This window comes from Coenobita brevimanus, chromosome 52 (genome assembly GCF_032717465.1).
Source record: "Coenobita brevimanus isolate Jiangsu-jjx chromosome 52, ASM3271746v2, whole genome shotgun sequence".
Taxonomy (NCBI): domain Eukaryota; kingdom Metazoa; phylum Arthropoda; class Malacostraca; order Decapoda; family Coenobitidae; genus Coenobita; species Coenobita brevimanus.
In genome coordinates this window covers 9,953,956-9,978,800 of record NC_137005.1, presented here as the reverse complement: position 1 = coordinate 9,978,800, position 24,845 = coordinate 9,953,956, and the positions used below count along the sequence as shown (strand labels likewise).

Here is a 24,845-nt window from a genome sequence, read left to right as displayed (position 1 = left end):
TTGAAACTAAACAGTACACCCATCACAAACATCAACACCGCTGTGCACACTTTCAATACAATTATACAAAACACAGACAAAAGACACATCCCTAGAGGCAACAGAAAGAGACACAACCCCAACTTCACACCAGAAATTCAAGGCCTCATCAGACAACAGGACACACTGCGACACTCCCCAAAACCCCATACACAAGACACCGTACAACAAATACAAGAACTGAACACTCAAATAAACAATAAAATATCAGAACAGCAAACACTTGACTGGAAAAATTACCTCCAAACACTTGACCACAAAACAAACATCACCAAACTCTACAAAACACTAAACAGCATCACACTTTCCAATAGGAACACCACACAATCACACGCCGCCATCACAACAATAGACACCATACCCTCAAACAAACAACAAGCAAACACTCTCATCAATCACTTTTCGCAAGTCAGCCATCTAAACCCCCATCCCGAAGATCGACCTATCATCTGACGTAAGAGACAGTTCCCCACAGACTCTGACTACGCACCTTTCACTTACAACCAGATGAAGCACATCATTAACAACCTCAAGTACTCATCTGCCTGTGGACCAGACAACATAAGCAACATTCACCTTAAACACCTAGGACCACAAGGCATACAAGCACTCACCAACATATCAAACTACAGCTACTCACACAACATAATACCCAACATCTGGAAGCATGGCATTATCATCACTATCCCTAAACCCAACAAAGACCCCACGTTACCCTCCTTACACTGCCCCATCACACTCCTCTGCAACCCCTCTAATGTCACTGAACGACTGATACTACAACTAGTCACACCTCACATTCCCCTAGCCCAGTCACAACATGGCTTTAGGCCACTACACTCCACAAACACCCTTCTTACAGACCTTACACAGAGAGTTTTTGATGGCATGAATTCAGCTAGGCCACCACACAGAACAATCCTAATCACACTAGACATTAGCAAAGCTTTTGATGCCATCCCCCGCCACAACCTCACAAACAAAATACTCAACACAAATATGCACAATAACACAAAGAGATGGCTGGCAAACTACTTAGCAGGCAGATGTGCACATGTAACATTTGCCAGTCAACCTTCTAACATCAGAAACTTCACAAACGGCATACCCTAAGGATCTGTCTTGTCCCCTACACTCTTTAACTCAAACATGCACGACGTACCCACACCCCACACACAACAGATACACATAGCTTCCTATGCAGATGATATAACACTTACATGTACGCACCAAAAACGCAAACACAGCTGCACACATCATTCAACCTTACCTCAACACACTACACGAATGGTTCACCACAAACAGGCTCAAAATAGCCCCAGCCAAATCTACAGTGACTCTACAGTGACTCTTCTCACAAACTGGACAGCAGAACACAGTCACATCCCACACCTCACCATAACTAACACTCCCCTACCACACACACACACACCCAAAATCCTTGGTGTAACATACAATATATCAATGTCATTTAAACAACACATCACAAACATTAAAAATAAAATAACACCAAAACTCAATGCCTAGAGGTCAATTGCCCATACAACATTAGGACACAACAAAGAAACCACCACCACAGTATACAAACAATACATACGTTCAGTGATGAATTATGCAAGCCCTGCTTGGGCTTCTAACCTCACCAGAACACACTACAACACTCTACAGACCATACAGAACAAGGCCCTAAAAATAATCACAGGCTGCACAGCTACTACACCCACAGACCACCTACATCAAGAAACCAAAGTCCTCAAAGTCAAGGATCACCTACACATGAGAGGCACCCAGTTTCTTCCTGCAGCCTCTACAAACCCACAACATCCACTACAGTACATGGCAGCACATCCACCCACACCAAGGAACATCAAAACAACACCCAGCACATGATACCATACACAAATACTGTCATCTCTCCCCCCTCGCCCACCTCACACCAGCTTCCAGAAGCATATCCACACTCAGATCACTCACTGCTCCATTCAGTCACTTAAAGACAACACACTGCTGCATGCACTGCCTCCTGACATCCACCCTTCTGAATCCTATCTTCCTTGTGAGGACAGGGTCCACCTAGCCAGGCTGAGATGTGGGCACCAACCAGCCCTCTTAAGCTACCAGAAGAGACTGGATGACTCCGTCGCTGATGCCTGTCCAGGATGCAACACAGCACCCCATACTATTAAGCTCATTATGGAAGACTGCATTGCACACAATCACCTACGCCAACAACACAACATTCACTTTTTGAGAGCTCTGTGGGAAAGCCCAGTCTCGGCCATGGCCTTCCTAAAGGGCTCGGGACTGTTCGGCCAGACTGCCTAGAGAACAACTACTATTACTACTACTACCATGAGGACATCACACAACCTTGTCGCACGCCCACACCGATCGTGAACCATTCACTTAGATGCCCATTAACCCTTACACATGCTTCACTACCATCATAAAAACTCTTGACGACACTTAGCAGCTTACCATCTACACCGTACATGTGCAAAACTTTCCACAATTCTTCTCTGAGAATGATTATTATTATTATTATTTAGTACCCCAGACCTGTTTAAGACTAGTGTAATGTTAGTAAACTGTACATACAATCACCAATGCCAATATTAAGGCACTGACAAAACATTTTATGGAATATGACTGGAAGGAGTTTGATAAAGCCAGGTAGGTAAAGAATATATACAGTACTTTGATTTTATGGAGGTACAGTATACACCCAAAACATTAATATTTGTTAGCTAAGTTTCATACTTGAGTGATGGTGTTAGGCCAGTTACCATGCTTGTATCCACATTTCACTCTAACAGCATTATCTTCTAGGGACCACAGTATCAATAGCAAAAACAAACAAATGACCCACCTCAACATCCTCCTCAGGATCAAGTTCCATCTGGATGGCCTCTAAGGGCTCCACATCCAACACATTGTCAGCAAAATCAAGGGGTGGTTCTTCATCATCAAAAGGTGGAAACCTCATTCGTTTGAAGTGACGGCGGTCACGTTTTTCCCGTCGCATCATCATCCACATGGTTGACCACTGTGATATGTATACAGGCTCCATCACCCATGGGATTTCATTGACAAAAGTTATAGCCCCAGTGATATGGTACAACACCTGTAAAATGGGAAATATGAGTCAGTAACAACAATAAGAAATGCTGCCATTCATTTGAAAAAATCTCAATGGCATGGCAATGATGTATAAAAAATACTTACAATGGTATATATAAATATAATTATATATTACTGAATGAAGAGGGGAGACAGGCTGTGGCACAATAGAAAAAAGCATATAGTATGTGGATGAGAAACAGGGGTGGGGAGAAAGTAGAGAGACAAAAGAGAGAGTTACTGTATATGTAGAGAGGAAGAGAGAGGTGAAAAGATTAGTAACAGAGTATGAAGTGAGTGAATGAGGAATTTGGAAAGAATTTTAGTGTAATGAGCAGAGAATGTAAGAAAATGTTCTGGAAAGAGGTAAAGAGAGTCAGACAGGTTGTTAAAGAAGTCAGTCAGGGAGTGAAAGGTAAAAATGGTAGATTACTAGTGGAGAATGGAGAAAAGGTGAGCAGATGGAGAAAACACTTTAGCCCGTGGATTGCGAGCCACAGATCAGGCTGGGTAGCATCGCGTTGCAAGCCACAGCTAAGGCTGTGCTGGCTATGCATCACCGTTAACTACTAGACCCCACATAAACATGGAGCTATGCAAAGACGGAGAGAGAGATTTTTTTCTTTTCACCAGATGATGTCCTGGATGTTTATCTTCAAGTTTATAATAAACAAACACAAATTTATTATTTTTTTTTTTTTCACTACTCCCCTACGTAAACTTACGTATGGCCCTACGCAAAGGTGGAGAGAGAGAGAGAGATTTTTTTTTTTCAAAGATGATGTCATGGATGTTTATTTAAAAAAAAAAAAAAAAAAAAAAAAAAAAAAAATTTTGCTCACCACGGGGAGGGATAAAAAAAAAACGTAATTGTGCAACCCACGGGTTAAGGAATTGTCGAACAAAGAGAATGAAAGTAATGGGAGTATACTGTAAGTGGCTGGGGAGTCACTGGGAGGAGGAGGGATTTGAGAAGAGAGGATGAAATCAGTAGGATGGAAGTCATGGAAGCAATGCAGAAAGTCAAAATGGGGAAATCCCCCAGAATTGATGGAGTGTGTGGTGAAATGCTGAAGCATGGGGTAGAGATAGTTGTAGAAAGGATGTGGAAGATGTGCAGATTGGCCAGGGAGGAAAGTAAAGTCCCGAAGGATTAGAAGTCAGGCAAAATTACTCCTTTGTACAAAGAAAAACGAGAAAAAGACGTGTGTTGTAATCATCGGGACATTTGTCTAGTGTAACAAGAAAAGTATATGGCAGGATACTTACTGACCAAGTTAGGGAAACAACAGAGGAATTAGCTGGAGAAGAACAGGGAGGTTTTAGGAAGGGAAGTGGTTGTGTAGATCAGATATTCATTCTTAGATCCTTAGTGGAAAAGTTTCTACAGAAGGAAATGAAGTTGTAGGCAGACTTCATGGATTTGGAAAATGCATATGACAAAGTGGATAGACAAGGATTGCGGAAAGTGTTAGGAATACATGGAGTAAGTGGCAAGTTGTTGAATGCCATGAGGAGTATGTATGAGGGTCCTAGGGCTGCAGTGTGTGTGGACAGTTAACCGAGTGAATTTTTCTATTTGATGGTCAGATTGAAACAGGGCTGTGTCATCTCCCCATGTGTGTTCAATCTATATGTGGATGGGGTTATAAAAGAGATACAAGGCAGGGCAGTGGATGTTTGAAAAGCCCTAATGAGAGAGGGCAGTACTGTATGTGGAAACCCCCTGTACTGCTGTTTGCAGATGATACTGTGTTATCAAGTGAAGATGAAGGAGAGCCACAAGGCTTGGTGAATGAGTTTGAGAGAGTGTATAAGAAATGGAATCTAAAGGTGAATGTAGGGAAGAATAAAGTTACGGTCTTCGATTGAAATGAAGCCACTGAATGTATAGTGAGGTTGATGAGGAGGAAATGGAAAATGTGGGTGCATTTAGTTACTGAGAGCAATGAAACAGGGAAGTGAGCATGGAAGTGAAAAAGTTACTGCATGACAGTATTGTGTTACCAACTCTAACATATGAAGTGAAGCCTGGACTTTGTTGGAGGGACATACAAGGGAGAGCAGTGGAAATTAGTAATTTGAACGGAGCATGTGGAGTCACTTGGAGAGACAGACTGACAAATAAGGAAGTGAAGAAGTGTTGTGGTGTGGATGTGGAAGTGATAGGAAATGTCAGATGAAACACACCGAAGTGGTTTGGCCATGTGGAGAGGATGGAGAGCAAGAGACTGATGAGGAGAGTGTATGTAAGTGAGGTGGAGGAGGGAGAGGGAGGGGGAGGCCGAGGATGAGATGGAAGGATGGAGTGGAGAGGTATATGAGAGAGGGTGTTGTGAGCTGGAAGCAGGGCAGTGAAATGGCAGGAGACAGGGCGACATGGAGGCGATTTGTTTGTGGCCACCCCTTATGGGATAAAGGCGTCTGGCAATAGATAAATAGACATTACTGATAACTGGAGTATATATCCCCAGATGGTGGACAGGAGGACAACACATACATAGATGAGGTAATGTCTTAGATGGCACTGATTATATGAACCCTTTTAGATTACACCAAAATACAGCTTCACAAAATACTACACATGTGCCCTTTCGTACACTGAAGAACGAGGGTTTGTGCCCCGCCAGGGTAATAAACTTTGGGAGCGTTCTTCTGGCCACGTACTGCATTGGCGGACACAAGGGGTGCTGTGGTTGAACCAGTGTCTCATACTATAAAGTATGCTTGCACCCAGTAGGCTTGAGTGGGCCGATTACACTTGGTTCACAGACTACACACACATCCAAACCCACTCCAACACTACAATTACACTTACAAGCACTTCTCACCCTACATACAATCTCTACCAGACAGCTTAAGCCACTTGGTAGAGATACATTCACTGTATCGTCCCCACTTCTGTCTGGATAGGCCGGTCCTGCAGTGGACACACAAATGGCTCATGAGATGAGATGAGATGATATATATATATATATATATATATATACAGTATATATATATATATTTATATATATACAGGGTGATTAATAAGGCCGTAAAACATTTCAGAAATTCACAGCACATAAACTATGCAACGGATATTGTTAATTCATACGCCGACTGAATTACAAACTTTTTTTTTTTTTTTTTTGAAAACCTGCCCATGCGCATAGTTATCGTGGTTGCTGCCAGGAGGCAATAGTAGCAAATATGGCGCTAAGTAAATGTAAGAGATAATTTTGTGTGTTGGAATACGCAAAGACTTCGTCCACTGTGACTGTGCAGTGACGATTTCGAGTAGAGTTTCAGAAGAAGCCACCTGTGTACAACAGTATCAAGAAGTGGTTTGAGAAATTCCGGGATGAAGGCTGTCTGTGCACCACTCCATGGCCGAGACGTCCAGGGCCAAGTGAAGCAACTGTGTATCGTGTTAGGCAAACCTATGAGCGCAGCCCCTGCAAGTCCATTACACGTGCGAGTGCAGAAGTTGGCGTCTCGCAATGAACAGTGTGGTGAATTCTCCATAAACGACTGAAGGTTAAACCCTAAAAGCTTCAGCTGCATCAGGCTCTCAACATTAATGACAAAGAAATGCATCTTAATTTCTGCATCGAAATGCAGGAGGTTTGAAGTTGATGGTTTCGCTGACTCGCTCATCTTCAGTGATGAAGCAGCTTTTTATTTGTGTGGGAAGGTGAATCAGCACAATGTGCAAATCTGGGGGACCGAAAATCCCCAAGAAATCATTGAGCATGTCCGAGACTCACCTAAGGTGAATGTCTTTTGTGCAATTTTGAAGGTGAAGGTGTATGGAACATTTTTCTTCGCAGAGCCCATCGTCACCGGTACAACGTACCTGGACATGTTGGAAAACTGGCTGATGCCGCAGCTTAGTGAAGACAGTAATGATTACATCTTTCAGCAAGACGGCTGTCCAGCTCATTATCACAATCAATTGCGAAGGTACCTCAATGAAAATTTGCCACAACGTTGGATAGGATGCGCAGCTCAGGAAGAGGATGTGTTAATGCGGTGAACACCCCAATCCCAGGATTTAACCCCATGCGACTTTTTCCTCTGGGGATTCGTGAAGGATACTGTTTTTGTGCCCCCACAAGCCGCTGATCTCCAGGAACTTCGCAACCGTAACACCACAGCCGTTCGCTGGTCAACCGTGATGCTGACACGCGTGTGGAACGAAATGGATTATCGGCTAGATATCTGCCGCATCAGCAAAGGTGGACACATTGAGCATTTGTAAGGTATGTAAAAAAAACTTGGAGAGTTTACCTATATTTCTGTGTAATAAAATGAGCCATCTGTTGTGTCGTTTATTAGTGGTGAATTATTACAATGTTTCAAGGACTTATGAGTCACCCTGTACAGTATATATATATATATATATATATATACATATACAGTAGGTTCGCACAGTGCATGAGAGATTGGGTGGTCCACAACCTCACGCACTTTGAATACATAATCTTATGGGAAAAATTACATATGGGCAGTACCCCCTCATACCTGGACATTTTTTGGCCCTTAGAGACATAATAAAGGTCATATTTTTCAGACACTGTACTACAGATATAGCTACATTAACAAAAATATGGGTAGTCACCTTAACAACAGTAGACAACAAGACTGATGGACTTAAATAACAGAGGTTCCGAAGTGCGGCAACACTTACAGCGCTGCACCTCCCACTGCACCAACACTTCCCTCCACAGACTCCTCTTGAAGACCTTCCCCCGGAGCCTCAAAGTCACTCACTTCGGCCATAAACCCCTCGAAGTCCAATGCTGACACTTCTGACGTTGCATCCTCTTCATCCTCAGGAACAGGAGCAGATGATGTAGCTGGTTCCTCACTAACTTGAGCCCACTGTGTGTAACCTGTTATGAGTGTCTGTCTTCTTCTGTTTATTTCTTGCCTGTGCCTGTGTGTGTAGAAACGGAAGAGTTTGTCGATACCAACCAAAACTTTCTCCGTTCTTAGGCTGCTCACTTCCTGTTCCTTCACATCTTCCTTGAGCTTATCCATGGCAGCAAGGATCTTGCTTATTCTTGACATACACAGCTCAGTCCTGCCCTCCACCACACTAGGCTGCTCAACTTGACTCTGCCTGGCGTTGGGCTCTGTGTCAGCCTCGTCTATCCGTTGCAACACTTCCTCGGGAAGCTGTTCCTCATTAGCAGCGTGCACTTCTCGTATATCCGCCAATGTAACGTCCTCGAAACCTGATACAGCTTGTGCTGCTGTCAGTGTTGCTGCCTCAGCCTCTGCCAGTGGTTTAATGGCCGTCTCGTGGGTCATGCATAAGTGAGGAACGAGCATTCGCCACACATGGCTCACCGTTGCAGGGGTAATTTGATGCCAGGCTTGTAGGAGAAAGTCAACTGCGTCCTTCACTGTAAAATGACGCCAAAATGCCTCAACAGTCATGGCACCTGTGGCGGGTCAGGATACAGCTGCTGGGGGAGATGGAACGGGAGAAGGTGCCTCATCGAGGACTTCGTCGTGATCTTGTAAGGCATGAAGCTCCTCTTGTGTGTCGGTCTTCCTGCGTAGGTAGTCATACACTTGCATATGGTAGAAGTGCTTCACAGTGGTAATCAGTTCTTGATCCAGTGGCTGCACTAGTGACGTTGTGCGGGGCAGCAGAAACACAGCACAACAATCCTTGTGCAGATCTTCTGGGTATGGAGGGTGACTTGGTGCACTGTCAAGCACAAGGAGCATCTTAAATGAAATGCCCAGGTCTTGACACTTGGCTGTGACATCAAGGACGCAGCGCCTTGTTTACCAGTCCGCCATAATGTTCCCGGTCATCCAACCAGTTGCAGACTTGTACCAGTACACACCACTTGCGTACATGTTCGTGAGGTTTTTGTGGCACCTTGGGTGTGAAGCTGTGTGTACAACTACTGGTCTCATCTTGTGGCTCCCAGACAGGATTACAGCGAACATTACCGTCATCTTACACTTCTGGAGCTTGCGACCAGGGGCTTGTTTCTGTTTTTTAGAGATGTAACTTTATTTGGGCATGGACTTGTAGTACAACGACGTTGTAGAGCTGGTCCTTTGAGTACTGTCCATCTTCAAGAAGCGCTCTAAATATAGCAGGATACTCTCTCGCGGCCAGCTCGTCGGCAGAGGCACATTCACCAGACACTTGGACGTGACGGAGTTCCTTGCGCTTGAGAAAACGGTCCATCCATCCAACCGATGCCTTGAAAAGTTTGTCCACATTTAACTTGTGCGATGCTGCCTTGTAAAAGAGCTGGGCTTGGTTCTGAATAAATCTTCCATTCAGTGGAACACCTTCCTTCTCCTTCTTCATTATGCATGTGGCAAGATACCGCTCCATTGGTATCATCGCACGATTTCCCACCCACGAACAGCCGTCTAGGTCAGAGGCACCATATGGCTTTACTAAAGCCCTTACAGCATCATGGTTCTTCCACACTGTTCTCCCTGTTGATTCAGCCAGCACCAGGACTTTCCCAGTGGCGGTGTTTCCTTGACTCTCCTCCTTCATCTTGATGATCTCTGACTTGGTGGCGTACGTCAAAAGCTTCTTAACTCTTTGTGCTGGAGCCATGGTGTGGTGAAGTGCAGGCCAGGATAGAGCGGCAAAAAAAACGCCACACGTTGTACACAACAGGTTAGCTGTAGAGAACGGATCCGCACTGTGCACGAGCCAGGACTGTTATGGTGCACCCGATGCCTTGTACCCCACACTGCGCAGTAGAATGCCAGGGAATTTCTGCGCATCACCATGACGACACGTGACACGTTGTGTGAGGGGTGTTCGCGAACTAATAAAAAATGGCATTTTTGAGCCACTCCTTGCCTCTACCTCGCATTCTGTGAGATTAACTCGCGCATTCAAGGATTTTGGTTATGATTTTTGGTCACTCGCGCACAATGCGAATAGCGCACTGTGCAAGCCTACTGTATACAAATACATACAGTAGAATCTCGCCCAGAAAGTCTAATTGGTGCCAAAAGAACGCAGTTGTTAGCAAAAATGCTATTTGTGTGATATTCAAATACATGTATGAAGGGTTTATTGGTGCCACCACTCGAGAACTTTCATCCACTTTTCCCACCTGGAGTCCTCTTATCACTACATTTTTTTAATCTTTATCTTTATTTGGTTTATCAGGCTCCACTCCACCAACATGTGGCGCTCTTCAGAGCCACCAATATTTTACAAAAATAATGTAACATGTATTGATACAATTATTGCACTATAAACTTAATGTGGCATCTGGCAAAAGATAGAATAGATAGATAGATTAATGAGACTAGGTAATAAAACTTAATATTAAAGAAAGATTAGGTAATAATAATAAAATTAATAGTAAAACTTAATAGTAAAAACATGGTTATTTATATTTTTTTATTTATTTTTTTTTTTTTTTATGCGAGGAAGAAGGAACCAAAGGCCATGAGCCCGCAGATTACAGTTCCCTCCAAGAGAAAAACAAAATACAATATAGAGCCAAATTCAAGATCCGATCATTTTGAGATGCCTGGACACACTGCGTTTGAAAGACTGGAGATCATAGGCAGCAGGAAATACAGACAGAGGGAGACAGTTCCAGAGCTGACCTGTTGCATAAATGAAAGACTGGGAGTAACGGTTAACTCTTGCATTAGAGAGTTGGACAGAAAAAGGATGAGAGTTTGCTGCCAGACGGGTGCTACGCGCCCGTTGTAGAGGTGGAGGAATGCAAGCAGACAGTTCAGAGGAGCAGTGACCATTCAAGTAGCGATAGAAAAGATATAAAGATGCAACAGTGCGGCGAAGAGACAGAGGTTGAAGGGAGTCAGTAAGAGGAGGAGAGTTCATGAGATGAAAAGCCTTTGACTCCACCCTATTGAGAAGAGCTGTATGTGGGGAGCCTCCCCACACATGAGAGTTGTACTCCACACAGGGGCGGATAAAACCTCTGTATAGAGTCAACAATTGCGCAGGGGTAAAGAAAGAGCGGAGTCGCCTTAGCACACCCAATCTCTTGGAAGCAGATTTTACAAGAGATGTAATATGATCTTTCCAAGATAAGTCCCGAGTAAATGAAACCCCAAGCATGTTCAAGGATGATGCAGGATTAAGCTGAATATTATTACACATTAGTGGGTATACCTGTGGAAGATTTTGTCGGGTTGATAGGTGTAAGAACTGAGTCTTAGATGCATTAAAGACAACCATATTATTTTTACCCCAGTCAGAGATACGAGCCAAGTCAGACATTAGGTGTGCCATAGCCTCATCCCTTGTTTGTTGAAGTAACTGTTGAGATGGGCGTTGCGGGAACCGAATGGAAAGGTGAAGGGTGGAGTCATCAGCGTATGAGTGGATAGGGTTAGATGTACAGCTTAGAAGATCATTGATGAATAAAAGGAAGAGAGTTGGTGATAGGACAGAGCCCTGAGGAACACCACTGTTGATAGATCTAGGAGAAGAACGATGGCCGTCTACAACAGCGGCTATAGAACGACCAGAAAGGAAGCTAGCGATGAAGGCACAGATAGAAGGATAGAAACCGTAGGAGGGCAGTTTGGAAATTAAAGATTTATGCCAGACTCGATCGAAAGCCTTTGAGATGTCAAGTGCAATGGCAAAGCTTTCGCCAAAGTCCCGAAAGGAGGATGACCAGGAGGCTGAAAGGTAGGTGAGAAGATCGCCAGTGGAGCGTCCCTGACGGAACCCATACTGACGATCGGAAAGAAGGTTGTGATAGGAAAGGTGCGTTAAAATTTTTCTATTAAGAATTGACTCGAAAGCTTTTGAAATACAGGACATTAAAGTAATTGGACGATAGTTGGAGGGTTGGGAGTGGTCACCCTTCTTTGGGACTGGCTGAATGAGAGCAAACTTCCAGCAAGAAGGAAAGGTACAAGTTGACAGACAAAGACGAAAGAGTTTGCCTAGGCAGGGTGTAAGCACAGAAGCACAGTTCTTGAGAACAACAGGAGGGACCCCATCAGGCCCATATGCCTTGTTAGTACTGAGGCCAGTGATGGCAGAAAATACATCAACTGAAGAAATTTTAATGTCAGCCATGAGGAAGTCAGAGGGGGGAAGTGATGGAGGAACAGCACTGGAATCGTCTAAGGTAGAATTGGAGGAGAAAGTCTGTGCGAAGAGATCTGCTTTATCAGTAGAAGAAATAGCTACAGAACCATCAGAGTAGAAAAGAGGAGGGAAGGATGATGAGGTAAAGTTGTTAGAAAGATTTTTGGCAAGATGCCAGAAGGAGCGGGAAGCATTCGAGTTGGAGAGTTGAGAGCATTTAGTATGGATGAAATTATTTTTAGCAGAGCGAAGAACAGACTTAGCACGATTCCGGGCAGAAACGTAAAGATGATGTGATTCAGGGGTGGGTTGGCTCCAGTACCTTTTGTAGGCCCTCTCCTTGTTGCAGACAGCATTAGAACAAGCGTGATTAAACCAAGGCTTTCTTGCTTTAGTCAAAGGATATGAGAAAGGAATGTATGCTTCCATGCCCGAGAGAATAACCTCCGTAATGCGCAAGGCACACTCAGATGGCTCACGGCCATGGAAGCAATAATCATTCCAGGGAAAATCAAAGAAGTACTGCCTGAGGGCCTCCCAGTCCGCGGCTCCAAAATGCCACAGACGACGTTTCCCTGGAGGGTCCACAGGCCGTACCGGAGTGATAGGACAGGTTAAGGTAATAAGGTTGTGATCGGAGGAGCCCAACGGAGAGAAAAGATTAACAGAGTAAGCAGAAGGATTAGTTGTGAGGAAGACGTCAAGTATGTTGGAGCTCTCTCCAAGGCGGTCAGGGATACGGGTAGGGTGCTGTACAAGCTGCTCTAGGTCATTAAGGATAGAAAAGATGTAGGCTTGTTCACCAGGTGGATCCGTGAAAGGAGAGGAGAGGAGAGCCAAAGGTGGTGGTGAACACTGAAATCTCCAAGAATGGAGATTTCAGAGAAAGGAGAAATGGATAGAATGTGTTCCATCGTAGAAGTAAGATAGTCGAAGAATTTTTGATAGTCAGTAGAATTAGGGGATAAGTAAACAGCACAGATATATTTAGTCAGAGAATGACAGGAAAGCCGAAGCCAGAGTGTGGAGAATTCAGAAGAATCAAGTTCAGGAACACGAGAGCAAGATAAGTCGTTGCGTATATATAGACAACAGCCACCTTTGGCTTTGAAATGAGTATAGAGAAAGTAGGAGGATACAGAAAAGGGTCTGCTGTCAGTTGCCTCAGACAGCTGAGTCTCCGTTAGAAAAAGAAGGTGAGGTTTAGGGGAGGAGAGGTGGTGCTCAACAGAGCGAAAGTTAGAGGAAAGGCCGCGAATGTTGCAGAAATGAAGAAGAAGAGAGTCAGACAGTGGTTCCAGGCACCTTGAGTCGTCACCGGGAGAGGGGCAGATGGTGGGGGCATTTATGTCCCCCCCCCCCCGGGGACTCCGAGGCTTGATAAAACGACGCCATTTTTGTTAAATTTTGAATAGGAAGTGAAGTGTGTACTGTGCATGTAGTTTGGTGAAGATAGTTAGAGAAATTTGTACTGGAGAGCATGCTGGCCTACTCTCTGTGTAACTGAGACACTGAAAAAGTTCAGCAAAGAGGGATGGTCAGGAACTAGTCCTGAGGGCTGATGAAACGGGAGCTCCAGCACTCCCTGTCATCAGCTTTCCATGCACCTCGGGAGTACTGCCCTGCTCGACTGGAGCTACAGTAATAAAAACTAGTACCATAATTCCGATTCAATAGTGCCCACTTTCAATAATACGATACATTTGACATAAGACTATTAATAATCACCCTGACACTTTATAATAAATAACACGGTCATACTGACTTACTCATAACAACACAATAATGTCTCCTATCAATTCAATACCGTTCACTTTACAAAATTTCATAATACATAATAATCTCTAATACACATGTCCTTCATATCATACCAGACACTAAACAAGAATGTTTTTAGTCTCCTTTTGAACAGATCCACATTATTACTGATCTTCACAGCACTTGGTAGTCTGTTATATAGTCTTGGGGCATATTTTTTAAAGGCTCTAAAACCAATGTCTGTGTTACACCTTGGTTCTAAGAGTCTATAGCTATCAGAAATATGTCTTACTACAATATCTGTCTGTAATTCAAATGGCTGTAATAATTTCCTTAAGTATTCCGGTTTCCCACACTTCGTTGCCACATGTCATAATACAAATTTTTATATATGATTCTAGCCTTCAACTAGCACCCAGTGTAGTTCAATGAGAACTGGTGTAATTCTCTCATATGCTGGCAAACTCATTATTAATCTAGCTGCTTTGTTCACAATAATTTGCATTTTCTTCAGTTGATATTTAGGCAAACTGTAGTACAGAGAATTACAGTAATTCAGTCTCTTAATGACATAGTTATGTATGAGCATCTTAACAGAATGTATATCCAAATATTTCCTTATAAAGGCAATATTTTGTTAGTTAAGTCTTGCCACTTTTACAATTCCACTTATTTGTTCATTGAAACTCATATGTTTATCAATAATCACACCTAAGTCCTTGGCCTTCTCAGGTATACTGACGATATTTCCATTAATACGAAAACCCTGCAAACCATTCAACCCTCTCAAGACACCCCTTTCACCAACAATCAAACATTCTGTTTTATCTTCATTCAGTTTTAGTTGTTTACTATCCATCCATTTCTTGTTATCTTCCGTAATCCTAGTCAACAGAGTTTCAGTATCCAATACATTATTAATAGACAAATAAAACTGAGTATCATCAGCAAAAAGGTTAAAGGGCACTTCACGTTCCCTCAGCAAGAATGAAAGTTCAAGAGTGTAAATACAGAACAGTACAGGTTCCAGTACACTGCCCTGAGGAACACCTCTTCTAAGTGTCCTATGTTCAGAAAAAGAGTTTCCCGCCTGTGCGCAGTAACTTCTATAATCTCAACAGCTTTCCAAGTAACTAAGTGCCCTTTGTGTCACTCCTATAGCCCTCAAATTTTCCAACAATAGCTCATGTACTAATATGTCAAAAGCAGCACTTAAATGTATATCAAGACACTGCATTTTCCCTCATCCATCCATCCTAGTAAATCATTAGTGACACTACACAATAATGTTTCTGTTGAGAACAATTGCCTATAAGCAGACTGATTATCTGGTAATACATTAATGTTCACCAGATATACCATCAATTGATCAAGTATAACATTCTCATTAATTTTGGACACATATCACAGATTTGAAACTGGTCAATAGGAGCTCAAACTCTGATGATCTTTATTGCCCTTTAGAGTGAGTTTGACAATTGCCAACTTTTCACTTTGTAGAAACACACATTCATTAATACCCTGTACTTAAATTCACAATTTTCATGATCAACTGCATAAGACTAGGGAAGCCTTCCTCATCAGCTATATCCAACATTGGGATTAGATCAGTAGAACAATATGTCAGTTTAACTCTTTTCATCAGGGTCTCTAATTTCACAAAAATAACTTCCTTGAAGCAACACAAACCAATGTACGGGATGTCTGGCAGGTGCCCTTGGCGGACCATAGGTCTTACACTTTGGAAACTACTGACAATATTTAAGATTTTCTCATCAAAATACAGTAGAACCTCTTTGGTCCGGACCCCTTTGATCCGGATTTCTGTTAATTCGGACAAAATTTAAAAATAATAAGCTCCAAAAATATGTTGAAAGTAATTCTAAAGTCATTTTCAGTATCGGTGCAGAAAGCGATCGTCGTTCGTTTAGTCTCGGATCACGCTAGGTCGCAACATGGGCGCCTGTTTAAACACACGCTAGCATTCGTTCCATCAACTAGTTCACCAACCATTTATAATTTTACGCTGTATTTATATTTTTACGCTGTATTTCCTCCTTACCATGCCCCTTAATGCAAGTGCAGCTTCTGCAATTAATAAAGATGTTAAAAGGAGGAGTTTGCTTATACAAAAATGGGTCAGAATATTCTGCAGTGTTTAATGATTACTGTAGGTTATTTTTTGTACTTAAATGTGCTTTACTTGTACATCAAACATTAGCTTCTTGCCCATATGGGCATTATCAATATGCCAAAGATGACAATATATTATTTGTCTACATAAGTTTTATTTTTTTTCCTAATATTACAGTTAATTTATTTATTTTTTTGCCTACACGGGCCTTAGCCACTTACTACAATTTAAAATGTAAGCTAGTTTCTTGTCATGGCCTTACCTGTAAATTACGCAATACAAAACTATCGTACATGATTAGTTTGGTTATTTTAGTATCCTTTCAACTTTTGCAGTTACGTAGGGTTGACATATGCCACATATGTTAATACTGTAATTAACAAACATACCATATGTAGATAGCTTTTGGCATGAACTGGAGATTACCCTAATGGTCTGGACAATCTGCTAATTCGGACAACCCTTCCCCCCATATAGTCTGAATGAGAGAGGTTCTACTGTACAGTACTTCATAAATTTATTCGCTAAATCTGCATCAGAGAAACTGTCAGGAAACTTCTTTCTTCCTATATGCCCTATCAAGTCGGTAATATGACCATACAGTCTCTTCACATCTGACCCTGCTACAGTAATTTTCTGTCTAAAATACATACATTTTCTTCTCCTTATTAGTTTATTAACCTCATTCCTTGCATTAACGTACCCTCTCCTGGATTCCTCAGTTCGTAATGTACCCCACAGTTTTTCCTTGCACCTTCTAATTCTAATAGCATTTGCAACCTCCGAGTTAAATCATGGAGTGTTGTCCTTCTCAATAACCTCTTTCTCTATCACTGGACACATGTTGTCATATTCACTTTGTAGTGCACCTTTATATAATGAGATCATTGTATTACAATACCATCTGTATGGGTACAAAAATTATGAATATCCTCTGACATTCTATCAAGCATTCTATGAAGCAACACTCTAGGGTCAAAATTTCTTTTACTTCTGAAAGTTATAGTTTTCTTGATCTTTTTATCCTTACAAACATCAATACTGAAAGTAATAAGGAGAAATAGAGAAGTCAGGTTCCACTGCAAGATGTCGAATTTTTCCTAACTCACTATAAAAAAAAACTAAATCCAGCATATGGTCAGAACGAGAAGTTACAAGACTGACTTTGTTTGTGACCTGCTGAGAGTCCGTCACCACCAAAAATTTTTTTGTCATAATGATCATTGTTATCATCAATCCATAAATTAAAATCTCCACAAATAAAGATCCACCTATTTAAGCGATCTATTCCCTTTAAGTATGTTCTAAATTCATCAATAAAAAATATTCGATTCGTCTCCAGAGATCTATCTATCTATCTATCTACTGCCAGACGCCATAATCCCGTAAGGGGTGGCCATTTGACTTTGAGTTAGTTGTTTTACGGGGAGGGGCACTTGTGGTAGGTCTCCATATTATAATTGCAAATCATACTAGATAGATAGATAAATAGATAGATAGAGAGACAGATAGAAGCAGGAAGTCAAATGATGAGAAGGTGTTGTGTCTGCGAGAATCGAGCAATGCTAAACATGCTTACACTGAGGAAAGCTGACGACAGCGGCCAGTAAGGAGATGATGCAGTTAGCTGTCAGCAGTCCTCTCGTGAACAAACACCCACGAGGAACACATGTGACACACCCCTGCTATACCAGAATTTAGGAGAGAGCTCAGACCTAGATTAGCCACCGAACAGGCTAGACAGAAGGAGACAAGCGACCCTAGAGAGAGGTCGAGACGGAGATTAGCCTTAGAACAGAGAGAGAGAGAGAGATAGCGAGACAGGGAGGTAGCTACCCAGGACTTATACTATTATACCTGTTTAATATTTCCAAGACAAATAAAAATAGTCCCATACTATTCTTTACCTCTCCCGTCACTACATGACATCTGGTGGGGAAACTACTACAAGATATAAAAGCCGCTCGACCACAAGTCTAAAATATACTTCTCTACAAGTAACTACAAATTCTTTATGACATTTGGTAGCAGCGAACGTATACGAACCTCGTCTACGAATCAACATTAAATTCCTACAAAATATCAAGATTGACAACAACCAACAATATCAGCTCCTGCCCCCTCCGTCTCCCAGATCATTACGCTGATGCAGAGGTCAAGAGATCACTCGACGCCTTGCAGGTAGCTTAACGACAAACCAGCAAATCTGCGGACATCGTCTCCGAATTAAAAGCAAATTTCTACAAAAGCAACCGAGACTACAAGATTAGCTTCAGTTCTACATTGAATCCTACAAAATACAGCCTACAGTGCAAATAGTCTACAAGTCTACGACGAATAAGCGAACTACAACCATCTACAATCAACTACAATTAACAACTCTACGTCGTCTGTATAATCTTCTACACGCACCTACAAGAAGCGGCAGTCTTCATTCTACAACGAGTAAATCACAAGAAAAAAAGGACCAAGAATACATCAAGAAAGAAAAAAAACAAACAAACAAACAAACAAAAGAAGAGCGAGAGACGACTCACAACTCATAACCACCAGACCTCACCCTCCTCTCTCTGCTACATCCACCAAACCCCCAACGCTTACGCAGGTGTGAAGAGGTCAATGCACGCAGCAAAACACCAAGTCCATATTTACAACTCATCTTACTCACTCGTCTTCACTCAAGTTACTCATCGCTACTCATTCACTCACCACAGCTACCAGTGTGGGAAGTTGAGGTCATCATGCGTGCTTGCTGAACAGACGCCACGTCAGTCAACACACCACCTGCACCACCACTCACACCACGGTAAAAATTAGTGAGTTACATAGTTACTTCATTTATACAATACACAGTGATAGACAATAAGCTTCTGCACAAACATATAAAACGTGCTGTATAGTTACAGCTTAAATACACATACTTACTTCAGTTATCTGCATAACTCAAATACTAAATAATCACCAACAATAAATATTCTACACTGTATATATTCATTCATTTATTATAACATTTATTTACTACCAACGAGTGTTACCATTTATACCTACATAAAATACGTGTTTCATATATACAACTATACATATTATATCTACAAAGTAATAAAGAAAATATACCATCACAGTTACTCAGTGAGCGATTAAAAGAACTGTATTAAACATTTATTAATTAAAGCTACCTAGTGGAAAAATATAAATTAAGTTACAAGGTAAACTAGAGAAAAAAAAAAAAAAAAATGGCCAACACAAATGCCGTTAGCAAGAGTGAACATCTTCAACACAATCTTGAAGACAATGATTTCCACACAGTGCTGACACACATATTACCCACGATAGGTACAGGTGAACAACAAGTCAGTGTGTATAGTTAATACTGTATATAGTGTATATATTTTTTATATAAAATAACAAAATATGGGACTATATAATATCATTTTCAGTAATATCTGTGCAATATAAACTAAACTTTAAAAAAGTATCTCAAGGAAATTAGTCAGCAATTATGCAACCATGAACAACATGGAAAAAAGCGTACGCAAGCAAAGAGAAACAAACTATGGAAAATCAATACATACAAAAAAAAAAAAAAAAAAAAAAAAAGAAAAGGAAAGGAAAGAAAGAAAGAAAAGTAAGAAGGAAAAAAGAGAAATAAAGTAAGATCACATAACAAACAAATGAAAATAAGTGTAAATGTTACTATATATGCCAAAATACCACATAAACTACAAACAAAAAGCAAATTGTGTCTCCACAAACAAGTGGCATGACACATCATCACTATCATCGACCGCAGCATATGTTAGGACTGCAGTTATTACAATTATGTTACTCCATATTATAATTATGTAACTACAAACAATATGTACCAATTTATGTGACAGTTGCATTAACAAGATGTAACTTTTATGTAACTTTAACTACAATTATGTAACTACAAACGATATGTAACAATTATGTAACGACAAACGATTGCATTATGTTACATTAACTACAATTATGTACCTACAAACGATATGTAACAATTATGTAACGACAAACGATTGCATTATGTTACACTTTGCCAATTATGTAACAGTTGCATTAACAAGATGTAACTTTTATGTAACTTTAACAACAATTATGTACCTACAAACGATATGTAACAATTATGTAATGACAAAACAGTTGCATTAACAAGATGTAACTTTTATGTAACTACAATTATAAGGCCAACACAATTATGCATTAACACAATATTTGGTAACAATTCATAAAATGTTACAATTATGTAGTACCACAATGTTAGTACAATATTATAAGTCATACAATTATAGCACAATTCTATATTACCAGTATCATCATACAAGTTAGGTGAAATATTAGACATTACTAATGTGATAACTCAAATATGTAATGTATAACCTAGCAGTATTACCATTGCACAATTATATGCGTACGTCTGTTGTACATGCACGTCTTACAAAGTGTTATACAACAATCATTGCATTTATTCAAATATGTATACAACTTATTTAAAATGTAATATTACTGAATAATCACTATTTACTATGAATAATATATGTATACAATATTCATACATTTATGTTACTTTACAATATTATGTATTTCACTTAATTAGCTTATAAGTTCATTATAATGTGTATGTAGTATGTATTAATATGTTATAACTATTAAATGTCGATGGTACGCCATTTTTGCGCGGCTGAGCAATGTGGTAGGTCTCCATATTATAATTGCAAATCATACTAGATAGATAGATAAATAGATAGATAGAGAGACAGATAGAAGCAGGAAGTCAAATGATGAGAAGGTGTTGTGTCTGCGAGAATCGAGCAATGCTAAACATGCTTACACTGAGGAAAGCTGACGACAGCGGCCAGTAAGGAGATGATGCAGTTAGCTGTCAGCAGTCCTCTCGTGAACAAACACCCACGAGGAACACATGTGACACACCCCTGCTATACCAGAATTTAGGAAAGAGAGCTCAGACCTAGATTAGCCACCGAACAGGCTAGACAGAAGGAGACAAGCGACCCTAAAGAGAGGTCGAGACGGAGATTAGCCTTAGAACAGAGAGAGAGAGAGAGATAGCGAGACAGGGAGGTAGCTACCCAGGACTTATACTATTATACCTGTTTAATATTTCCAAGACAAATAAAAATAGTCCCATACTATTCTTTACCTCTCCCGTCACTACATGACATCTGGTGGGGAAACTACTACAAGATATAAAAGCCGCTCGACCACAAGTCTAAAATATACTTCTCTACAAGTAACTACAAAGTCTTTATGACACACTAACCCTCCACCAACCCACTTGTTGACACGTAGGGAGCACGTATGGTTTGGTTATATGGTTACCACCCAGCGTTGTAAATGCCAGAGATCTATAAACAACAATAAATATTAGCTTTTGATTACTGTTTATCATAAAACTCACCATTATACTGTATTCAAATGTGTTAAATTTTGGAGAGACCAGCAACTGTATGTGAGAACATTTCTTTGATATAGATATCCCTACTCCTCCTCTTCAGCTAACCCTAGGAATATGCATGAAAATGTGAGTAGTAGGAGTCATTTCATGGATTTTTGCACGATCAAATTCATTCAGCCACGTTTCTGCTACAGCAAAGACGTCAAAAGCCCTCTCAGTAATTAGCTCCCTTATTTCAATAGTTTTATTACCAACAGACTGTATATTTATAAATCCACAATGAATATGATTGGTGTTTCTAGTATCCATGGTCAGTCATATCTCTAATTTTATTAAGTTCCAGATCTAGTGACTTACAACCTCTACTATTCGCTACATGATTTGTTTCGGTTCATGAGAGCCTGACACAGTTAATACATTTAACGCAGTCAATTGTACAGTCTTTGGTTTCATGATCCCCAGCACACTTAGCACAACTAGCAGCATCACCATTCCGTTTAAATTGACAATCTTTCTCAGTATGCCCATATCTTTGACAGCGGTAGCAGTTAAAAACATGATACAGTAGAACCTCTCTCATTCGGACTATATGGGGGGAAGGGTTGTCCGAATTAGCAGATTGTCCGGACCATCAGGGTAATCTCCAGTTCATACCAAACTCTATCAACATATGGTATGTTTGTTAATTATTAACATATATGGCATATGTCAACCCTACGTAACTGCAAAAGATGAAAGGATACCGGTACTAAAATAACAAAACTAATTATGTACGATAGTTTTGTATTGCATAATTTACAGGTAAGGCCATGACAAGAAACTAGCCTACATTTTAAATTGTAGTAAGTGACTAAGGCCCGTGTAGGCAAAAAAATAAATTAATTAATTAACTGTAATATCTGGAATAAAAATAAAACTTATGTAGGCAAAAAATACATTGTCATCTTTGGCATATTGATAACACCCATATGGGCAAGAAGCTAATGTTTGATGTACAAGTAAAGCACATTCAAGTACAAAAAATAACCTACAGTAATCACTAAACACTGCAGAATATTCTGACCCATTTTTTTGTAAGAACTCCTCCTTTTAACACCTTTATTCCTTACAGAAGCTACACTTGCAATAAGGGGCATGGTAAGGAGGATTAACCTTTGAAATACAGCGTAAAAATATAAATGGTTGGTGAACTAGTTGATGGAACAAATGCTAGCGTGTGATTAAACAGGCGCCCATGTTGCGACCTAGCGTGATCCGAGACTAAACGAATGACGATCGCTTTCCGCGTCGATACTGAAAATTACTTTAGAAATACTTTCAACATATTTTTGGAGCTTATTATTTTTAAATTTTGTCTGGATTAACAGAAATCCGGATTAAAGGGGTCCGGACTAAAGAGGTTCTACTGTATCTATCTCTGACCGTATACCTGGCCCATTTCAAGCAAACAACATCCCCATGATTATGCATCATCTTTCTTATATCTGGTGAGCATTTCAGTATGTAGTGCACCGTGTCTCTTACTGCTGGTTTGTTAAATACTAGCTTAATTTGTCATGTACATCTTCAACATTCTGTAAGTACCCATTCTTTGCAATCAAATAATCAATGATGTCATCCTTATTCTCCTCCTTGGAGACACTGCATATCATGATTTTTGGAGAGAACTTCTTTGTGAATTTCATTTCCATGTTTTCCATTCCACTACTGATCCTCCTTGCTGCAGTTTCCCTCTCACACTCACTAGCAAAGTTCATAATAACGTTTCCACCATTAGTGAACTTTGTATCAACCACAGGTATATCCTTCAGTACTTCAGCAAGCTCCTCCTTTCTATTAGTCCCACTACATTCCTCATCAGTAGATTTAGCAACAAGTAGATTTCTCTTCTTCGTCGTAACTGCCGCATAGGTGATGCCACCACTGTCATTACCCTCATTCTTTGTGCCGGAATGCAAATTTACCATGGTGTTAATAATCTCATCATGTGGTAGGTGGAGGCACTCACCATCCACTCACTTGATGTAGTGCTGCTCTCAGGTGTCTGCCCTTTCCTCTCCTCCATCCTTCTTTCCATCCATCCTCTTCTGTCTTTTTTTCCTTCATTCTTTCCTCTTTCTTCTGCCTACAGGTGACTTTACACTCCGTCTTGTCTTTCTTTCCTTCATTCTTTCCTCTTCCTTCTGCCTGTGGGTGACTCTACACTGAGTGACAAGCCAAATGGTTTCCTGTACACCAGGAAACAATTTACTATGCTGGGTGGTAATCATATAACCAAATTTGGGAACCTGGTGGTTTAGTGGGTAATAACAGTGCTCCAATCGGATTGAGCCGGTGAAGCATTTATATCCAAGGGATGGTTGGGGTTTATTGCCCATGTAATGCCACTCAGGGATGAGTGAGGCTGGTCACTCTCATCTTAAATGCCAGAACCAACTTGCCTAGCCCCGGGTTCCAACACTCCTCACGGGGCAACATAGGACTGGATGATGGATGGATGGATGGATAATAACCTCATCCTTAATATCAGCCAACAGAGTTTTCCCTTCTCTTTGTTTCTTTCACAGCAGTAGGTACTTCACTATCGTCAGCATTAGCATAACCACCATCAAGTGCACTAGTTTTTAGATTAACCATAGTAGTAATTACCTCATCCTTTACATCATCCAATTTCTGATACAAGTTTTCAGTACTTACTACTAACTTAGTCATACTTTCACCAATATCTACAGGAGTCAATCCACCATGTTCCACTTTCTCCCTCAACACTCTATTTTCATTTTTTAACATTTCATTTTCTTTTTTCAGTTTCGTAACCATCTCGCTTAGGTTTCTATGTTCACGATAGCATTCAGTCACAGCTTTTGTGCATAATTTACACATCTAGGCTACCTTTCCTAGGTCAGCATCCTTAACATCTTGGAGATACACACACTTTTCGTGACACCATTTCTCACATAGGTCACATGCCACCCATTTAGAGGAGACTTCCTGCCCCTTACCATAGTGCTGACATAGAGCTGGACCAGCCATACTTGCAGCTACTAATCTCGTCATACATAACATGAGGAAAATGTAGAGCTCAGCCTTGCATACCTCTGGCAACACACGACCGCCATGAATGAAAACAAGCAGGGTAGCTCCACTCTTACCCTGAATTTAACCCTGTAGCCAGTCAGATGTGAAATATTGTCAGCTTAACAGGTACACTAGATCTTAATTAACATCTGCATCCGCACTGACAAGGTCTAGGCGATGTTTATTGCTACAAATTGTTCCACAACACAGGG

At 40.9% G+C, this 24,845-nt stretch overlaps 1 protein-coding gene across 1 annotated transcript in view; it reads right to left on the bottom strand.

Annotated features, from left to right (window-relative positions):
* The window catches only part of Prp8 (pre-mRNA processing factor 8), a 100,156-nt gene that overhangs the window by 45,995 nt on the left and 29,316 nt on the right, over window positions 1–24,845 (bottom strand). The window contains exon 4 of the mRNA XM_080272985.1: window positions 2,909–3,163. Within this exon, the coding sequence (XP_080129111.1) occupies window positions 2,909–3,163 (255 nt within the window). The remainder of the gene's footprint in view (window positions 1–2,908; window positions 3,164–24,845) is intronic.